The 7770-nt window shown below is 43.1% G+C and overlaps 1 protein-coding gene across 3 annotated transcripts; it reads left to right on the top strand.

Moving 5' to 3' along the window:
- Positions 1 to 2981: 2981 nt before the first annotated feature.
- LOC103722050 lies at positions 2982 to 6254 on the top strand. 3 transcript variants are annotated; one of them, XM_039126593.1, is made up of 4 exons: positions 2982 to 4202; positions 4816 to 5367; positions 5456 to 5587; positions 5688 to 5977. In XM_039126593.1, exons 1-3 carry the CDS (start codon positions 3228 to 3230, stop codon positions 5564 to 5566), a joined length of 1638 nt encoding a protein of 545 aa, XP_038982521.1. In that variant the 5' UTR covers positions 2982 to 3227; the 3' UTR covers positions 5567 to 5587; positions 5688 to 5977. The 3 variants fall into 3 exon arrangements, 2 of the variants coding, with proteins under 2 accessions (XP_038982521.1, XP_038982520.1); XR_005511939.1 differs by adding an exon at positions 6049 to 6254 and having other exon boundaries at positions 2983 to 4202; positions 5456 to 5751; XM_039126592.1 differs by having other exon boundaries at positions 2983 to 4202; positions 5456 to 5997.
- The last annotated feature ends 1516 nt before the right edge of the window (positions 6255 to 7770 follow it).

Raw genomic sequence — 7770 nt, 5'->3', positions numbered from 1 at the left:
AGGTAGGGCTGGCAGCGCCGCAGCGGGCTCGGGCTTAGCTGCGATTCGGGCCTGCGAGTCGGGCTGGCAGGGCGGGCAGCGGGCTCGGGCTTGGACGGGCCCGGGCCGGGCCAATGAAATATCCGAGCCCGGCTCGAAATAGATATGGGCTTAATCATTCAGCCCGAGCCCGGCCCGAAATGCATTAAGCCTAGCCCATAGCCCGGCCCGTGCGCGGCCCGACCCGATGGGCTTCGGGCCGGCCCGAGCGCACTTCCAGCCCTACCAGAAAGTCATCGGGACAAATCCAGCATGTATTCCACACCCATTGTTTTGTCTACTTTCACTTGATATGATAGATTGTACTCACGTTAGAGTTACATGAAATGAAATGCTGTTTTAACACCCCCCCAACCCCCCCCCCCCCCCCCCCCCCCCCCCCAAAAAAAAAACACAAATAATTGAACATACAGAGAAAATGTGATTTTAGAACTCATCTCGACCATTTGAAAGGGAAAGGTTTTATAGCTGCATTCCCTGTAAATATACTCTCTTTGGAGAGAAGTAATTTTGTAGCTCAGAATATGCACGGTCGAGCACGAGAGACAAGGTTAGGATGAAGAAACCATTATCCCCACTTCGATTAGAAAATTCGGGTTTATGTATTGCAGTTTAAATCATGCTCTCACTTTATTTCAAGATTTCAACAATCTAGGATATTACACTTCTAACTGAATCTTCTTCTTCTTCTTCTTTTCAAGGAAAAAAAGAAGTCAAAGACACTCTAGTAAGTACGTTAATCCTATTAAGCGAGGGATCACAACCAACCATACTTATTAGGATGTTAATTGTAGTAAGGAGTTACTCCTAGTATGGCCATTGCCTTTGTCGTTGCATCATTGTTTCAAAGCGCACCCTATTTAAACATTAGACGAAGATGTGAAGGGAAAGCATGGGCGCCTCCCCTTCAAACTAGAACTTTGAATTCTAAAATACAAGAGCATTTTGACGGTCTAATTTGGTTAAGAAAATTTGAACTAGATTTGCTCTCAAACTAGCATACTTAGACGCGACCCGAGCCCAATTTAGACCGTAGTTCTTTGAGTCGAGCATGGGTCTAAAGTCAAATATACCGCAATCTTCAGATTGAGTCCAAGTCCGACAACAATGTAATTAGGTTCGACTTGACCCAATTGGATCAAGAAATACAGTGAGTTTTAAGTTCATATTTCCAGACCCAACTCAACTCAGTCTCAAATTACCCAATCTATGTACACACATACATTTATATATGTTGTGCATGATATAACTGTATACTTAAAAATTCCATTGAGAATGACTGAAGTTCATCTACATGGAGCCTATTTGGTAGTTTGTATATATTGCATGTAATGTATATGATATAACAGACTTTATTTATAGTCCGAGACGCCCGGTTTGTTCATGCAATAGTTCCTCGTGATATCACTATAATTCTAAAATTTTGCTACATGGAGTCTGTTTTGGCTAACACACAGGTGACGTGAAGGTTAAAGTTTGGTGCTCATGTACATATATTATCTAAGATTCATGCAATCCTCCTTATTGAACTATGGTTGGAATTTTATGATCTATTAAATTTCTCAAAGCTCGACGAATTGTAACTCAATCTATATTTTTTCATATCCCACGAGGACTCAAACCGGACCCATACATGACCAAAACAATGGGACAGCCAGTTTCTCACCTTGCACCCCAACTTGTAAAGATGCATGTCTGAGTCAAGCATCTTGTTAAAATATTTGCAGGAATAGAAGAAAACAAGAGAAAAAGAGAGGGTGAAAACTTTATTTCTTGGTTCCATTATATTCGGTACATTTCAAGAGTTGTATATATTTGTGTATAGACTCCATGCATATAAGGAAGACGATATAGACTGATATAAGGTTACACTAATAATAAAAATATTACTAATTAGTATAGTTGTTATGTGATACCTAAAATTACTCTTATAAGATCATGCTAATAAAAAAAAATAATATAGCTTGATGCAAAATTATGTTAATAAAGAAAAATATTATGGACGATCACATCTATTTGAACAGTGCCAATGTCTCGTTTTCTAGCCCATGCCGAGCACAACTTGCAATCATTGAATTGAGCGAGACACTTGTAACGTCCTGTCATCCACTTGAACAGTCCACGAGCATCCTTGAGGTTCCCCTACTGCGGGGAAAGACAAAGCACGGATTCTATCATGGAGAGATACTGATGTGTAAGTCAGGGAAAGTATTGGGAGCAAGTAAAATAATCTGCATCTTCTGAGATTTTGAGCCATTTTTATTAATGAAGAGTTCCATACAATCAAAATTGGACTCTTCGAAATCCGAGTTTAAGTAGAAAATTATCTTTTAATTTTTTTAATCCAAAGTAGTCGAAGAACAAGAGTTCTATTGAAATTAGCCTCCTGCCAGGCAAAATATCAGCTAGGTCAAATTTAGACCACAGGAATTTAATTGTTTGAGAACACAGACACGACCGCTGATGCATGCATTTGCTTTGCTTCGGATGGTTACGACCGTTTATCCTTCAGCACCTCTCGAAATCAATCGAATCGAGAGCCTCCTCAATAAATCATTATTGAAAGAGGTACCCTGATATTAATTCCACAAAACCAAATTGGGCTCATGGACCTCGTCAAACACCTTCCTCGCATCAAGGATCCCACCGGACTTTAGTTGTTCCGGCGAGGACAATCGCGATGATGACGGCGACGGCGAGGACGCCGAGGAGAGCATTATCGCCCGATCCATTTGCAAATGGTCCGCTAGGTTCCTGGCCGAGTACAACCACGGCCCACCCGGAACTCGACAAGCAGGCCGCCCCATGGACCGGTTCAGACCCGAACCAACTTTTTGCCCCCGATCAAGTCCACGCCGTTCTTCGTCCCAAACGGACGCAAAACTATCGTCCCACAGAATCCCAAAGGTGACAACTCGACGCCGCTCCAAATAAAGCAAGCCTTCGCTGTCGGTTCTTCCTCGGAGCAGCGTATCCCTCTTAAAAACCCCCTGCGCTCTCCCCATGCCCCCCCACCTCCGCACCCAGCTCACAGCCGGTAGGCCCCACCCTCCTCAACAAAAACAGGCTCCTTTCCATTGTTGAACCCCACTTCCGCTTCAAGCCTTCAACCTCCTCCGTTCTTTACTTATTATTCTCGTTTCCGTCATAACCCTGTCTCGCCGTCGTGGAGATGAGCGTTGCCGCCGATGACCACCACCACCACGAACCCTACAGCGAAGCCGATGCTCCCCACGTCCTCCGCCGCTCCCGCTGCTAGCCGCCCCAACCGCCACTGCTGCCCTCGTCCCCCTCGCCGCGGCGGGCTCGCCGCCTCCGTCGCCGCCGCCGTCGCCCTCCTCCTCGCCTCCTCCGCCTGGCTCTCCCTCGTCTTCTCTTCCCTCTCCCCCCTCCCCTGGCACCGCCTTCGCTCCTGGGACACCTCCTCCTTCTCCTCGTCCTCCTCCGCTGCCGCCCCCTTCCTCTCCCCCAACTCCCCATCTCCCCCTCCCCATGACTCCACCGCCCGCGCCTCTTCTCCCGGCTCCCCCTCCCTGGAGGACGACTCCGCCGCGCCGCTCTCCCTCCGCCACGTCGTCTTCGGCATCGCCGGCTCCGCCCAGCTCTGGCCGCGCCGCCGCGAGTTCCTCCGCCTGTGGTGGCGCCCGGGGGCCATGCGTGGGCACGTCTGGCTCGACGACCGCGTCCCCCGCCCCCGGAACGCCTCCCTCGCCCGCGACCTCCCCCCGGTCCGCGTCTCCGAGGACATCTCCCGCTTCCGGTACACCAACCCTACCGGCCACCCCTCGGGCCTCCGCATCTCCCGCATCGTCGCCGAGAGCTTCCGCCTCGGCCACCGTGGCGCCCGCTGGTTCGTGCTCGTCGACGACGACACCATCTTCTGCCCCGACAACCTCGTCGCGGTGCTCGGCAAGTATGACTGGACTGAGATGGTGTACATCGGGGCCCCGTCGGAAAGCCACTCCGCTAACACTTACTTCAGCCATTCGATGGCCTTCGGTGGCGGGGGGATCGCCATCAGCTATCCGCTGGCCAAGGCCCTCACCAGGATGCAGGACGAGTGCCTCGAGAGGTACCCCAGGCTTTATGGGAGCGACGACCGCCTCCATGCCTGCATCTCGGAGCTCGGGGTCCCGCTTACCCGGGAGTTTGGATTCCACCAGGTATATGTATATATCTTTCCCGACTTTCCATAATTTAGTCTTCCATGGGATCGTTTATTACATGCTTTGCTTTCCTTTCATCTTTTACGTCTTGAATGGTGATGAAACTTGCGGGTGTTCGACACAATGCGTGATTTTTTTCCAATGAGGAACCTATTTTATGAGCTTATTAGATGATATTTTTGTTGCATTTCTTTGTGTTCTTGTCTTGATTATCGTTATTCATATTTTTCATTGGTTTCTTATAAATTCTCAAAATTTGCTCTTTCGAAATATTTATGATGCAGAAAGTTATATTCTTTGGTCGAAATAATTTCTAAAAGTTTTTTTATAATGGAAGTTTTTATGATGGACTCACTGTCTGTTACTGTTTTACTTTCACTGATTTTGTACCTTCCTGTTCTTAATATCAAAATCATTATCCAGTGTTCTGTTAACTGGTACTGATTTGCATTATTTTTACATTGCCAAATAAATCCTTTTTATCATATGATAAGTGGTAGATAAATGCTTGGATCATATACAGATGTGTTATTGTCAGTTTACAGCCAGTGAATTCCAATCCATGTGTATTTTTCCATTCCTCTTATTTTGTTTCTTTGTTTTTTTGCAGTGGGATATTAGGGGGAATCCTCATGGCCTTTTGGCCGCTCACCCTATTGCTCCTTTCATCTCAATACACCATGTTGAAGCTGCGGATCCTATTTACCCTGGCTTGAGCTTACTTGAAAGCCTAAAGCTTTTTACCAAGGCTATGAAGACTGATCCTCAGAGTTTCTTGCAGCGTGCTATTTCTTATGACAGAAGGAAAAAGCTTACATTCTCCGTCTCATTGGGATATGTTGTTCAAGTGTTCCCTAGCATTATTCTCCCACGGGAGTTGGAACGTTCTGAGCAAACATATGTTGCTTGGAACAGAATAGGTGACAGGAATGAGTTTGATTTCGATACAAGGGATGTTTATAGGTCAGTGTGCAAGAAGCCAGTTCTGTTTTTCTTGAATGATATTCGGAAGGATGAAAACATAACCATGGGTTCGTACTTACGAGCTAAGGGAAGGGATGACCTTAAAAGGAGGGTTTTCTGCTTTCCCCAATCGCCTCCTCTGCATGATGTGGATGAAATTCAAGTACTGGGGAACCCATTGAGCCAAAATTGGCATTTGGTTTGTTCTATTTTTTCCTGCCCTTCTTTTATCTTTTGATACAGTTTATTATCGCGGCTCTTTAAATAACAAAATGTTTTATGAACAGGTGCCAAGGCGGCTGTGCTGTAAAGTAGCTCAAAAAAGTAATGGGACTCTGAGGATAATTGTTAAACAATGTGAGCAGGGAACTTTTGGGTCAGCTGCTGATTCTTTATGACAACCGAGGGAGAGGTGGCATGTACATCATCTCTCCAAACATGACAGCTTGAATATGAAGTTTGTTATGAACAGAAGGCTCATTTTTCGTGTGCATTAACTATTTCATCTCATATTTGAAGCTGGCTTTTGACATATTGGAGCACTCAGCATTTTGGAGGCAATGCTTACAAACTTTATTCAGAGGTAATTTCTTATTTTCTAGGTACACAGTCGATGAGGAACTCATCTTCCATTTGTTAAGCATTGGAAAAATATTCTTTGCCTTCAAATTTTGTTCAGAAGGCGTTCCATCATAATCTGATTATGAAATCAGTGAGTAGACACAGAGCTATAGCCACCTGTCTCTCTTGTTGATATGATCAATGTCCAGATACTTAACTCTCTTTATTTAAAAGAACTAGTATGATAACCCTCGATGTGTACAATTTCTTATACCTTTATTTCTCCTATGTTTGATTTTCATGATAAATTGGATCATAGGTGGTGCAGTTTGACTCTAATGAAGATGCGACTAGTGAAACTATAAATGTTAACAAGATCAGATATGAAGTTTAGCAGAAGTGTTAATGTTTCATGTATTTCTTGGATTTAGTATTTATCATGTATATACATGGAGATGTAACATATACACTTCCCCTGGGATACTAAATATGCAATGACCACGTAATGTTGATCTTTAGAAGTCACATAGTTTGTTAATATTTATATCTCATTCATAAGAAAGACTGAGTTCTTAGCGTTTTTCAGTTCTAAACTGAACATGTGAATAGGAATGATTTTACATTAATATGTATGGACTTGGTGCAAAATTTTATTTAAAACTAAGTATGATAGAAAATCATGTTTCTGGAAACTTTAGTTGAATTGGTTTCCTTTGAAATGTGTGACAACTCTTATGAGTGGTTACCTGGTTGCAGTTTTTAGGTTATAGTTATTGTCTCATCAAGTATATGCAATCCTCTTTGTTATGATGCCACAAGTGTATTCCTTTTCAACCTGTGTCATGTGTATCTAGATGTGAGTAGGCTGCCCTATATTGGTTTTAGTGTTCCTGCCATGTTGTGTAAAGCTTCATGATGCGGGTTTAGAATTAAAAACTGTTCAGTTCTTTGATGAAATTTCCATATAACTGGGGACAGCAAAACCCAAGAGGTCCCCAACTTTTTTTGGTTTTGACTTTTCATTGTAATTATATGTACAATGAAATTATAAAATGTGCATTCAACTCAAATTATTCAGCTCATCAGTGCATGATAAACCCGAGTTATAAAAAAATGTTTCTTGATTCTCAGTGTCTAAATTTAAATGTTCTAATTGCTGAAAAAAGGAGTATTTTCCATCCTGAAGTTCCATTCAGAAGTTGAAATAGTACTAAGTGAATTTAGTGGGATATTAATTTTGTTATTATATAGTTGAAGAGTTGGGCTGTTGCATGTAAGTATGTGTCATCTATGTGACATCTATTCCTTTGTGGTTGAAATGGATTATATATGAAAAAGATTGGGCTATTGCATGTAAATATTGGAGACAGTCTATGGTTTGAACATGGGTAATACAAAGGTCAAAAAAAAAAAAAACTAAGAAGAAAACAAAGATGGCAGGTGGTACGAGTTTTTTCACCTCTTAATAGATAACCAACCTAAAGCTCAAGATAATATCATAATTAGCAGAAAGGATATGGTTGTTGTAGATGGTTCTCATCTTTGTTGCCTAAAGCAGGAGCAAGTGTAGGAGTGGACTTCAGTTTGGTCATAGGGTGGCAGATGTCTCCAAAAAACCTCAGAATAATGAAACTTGAGGAAGTGGGTGTAGGGATGGGTTTCCAAAGCTGGTGCAACACTCTGATAGGACTTTCTTGCTACTAAGGTTCTTACTCTTATAGTTTCTGATAATGGATAAGGTTATAATTCGTTCTGGCTTGGTAACAAAGTAGAACACTTTCAAGAATAAGGACAAAGTCTTATTCTTGCTTGATTGTAAGTTTTTGTTGTTAGTTTTGCTGGAATCTTAAGTTGAGAAGCACAATAAATAGTACCTTTTGGACATTATTGGGAGGTATTTGCTATGCCTAAGAATGAGTGTCATGTCTTGAAACCCGGCTTTGCCAAGTCCCGAGTTTGATAACAATTTTGATGCCTCAATGGTCTGATTTGTCAATTTATTCTCTCGGAAGCACAAAAACACCGGTTGAAACTTGGAGGC

The sequence above is a fragment of the Phoenix dactylifera genome, chromosome 5 (genome assembly GCF_009389715.1).
Source record: "Phoenix dactylifera cultivar Barhee BC4 chromosome 5, palm_55x_up_171113_PBpolish2nd_filt_p, whole genome shotgun sequence".
NCBI classification, from domain to species: domain Eukaryota; kingdom Viridiplantae; phylum Streptophyta; class Magnoliopsida; order Arecales; family Arecaceae; genus Phoenix; species Phoenix dactylifera.
The sequence above is the reverse complement of the archived record's forward strand: the minus strand, read 5'-3'. Positions and strand labels throughout refer to the sequence as shown.

What these genes read in the sequence shown, in the direction of transcription:
- LOC103722050 (XM_039126592.1), top strand. Translation starts at nt 3,228, where the DNA reads ATGACCACCACCACCACGAACCCTACAGCGAAGCCGATGCTCCCCACG. An exon ending in GGGAGTTTGGATTCCACCAG is followed by an intron (nt 4,203 to 4,815) that starts GTATATGTATAT and finishes GTTTTTTTGCAG; the next exon opens with TGGGATATTAGGGGGAATCC. An exon ending in TGAGCCAAAATTGGCATTTG is followed by an intron (nt 5,368 to 5,455) that starts GTTTGTTCTATT and finishes TTTTATGAACAG; the next exon opens with GTGCCAAGGCGGCTGTGCTG.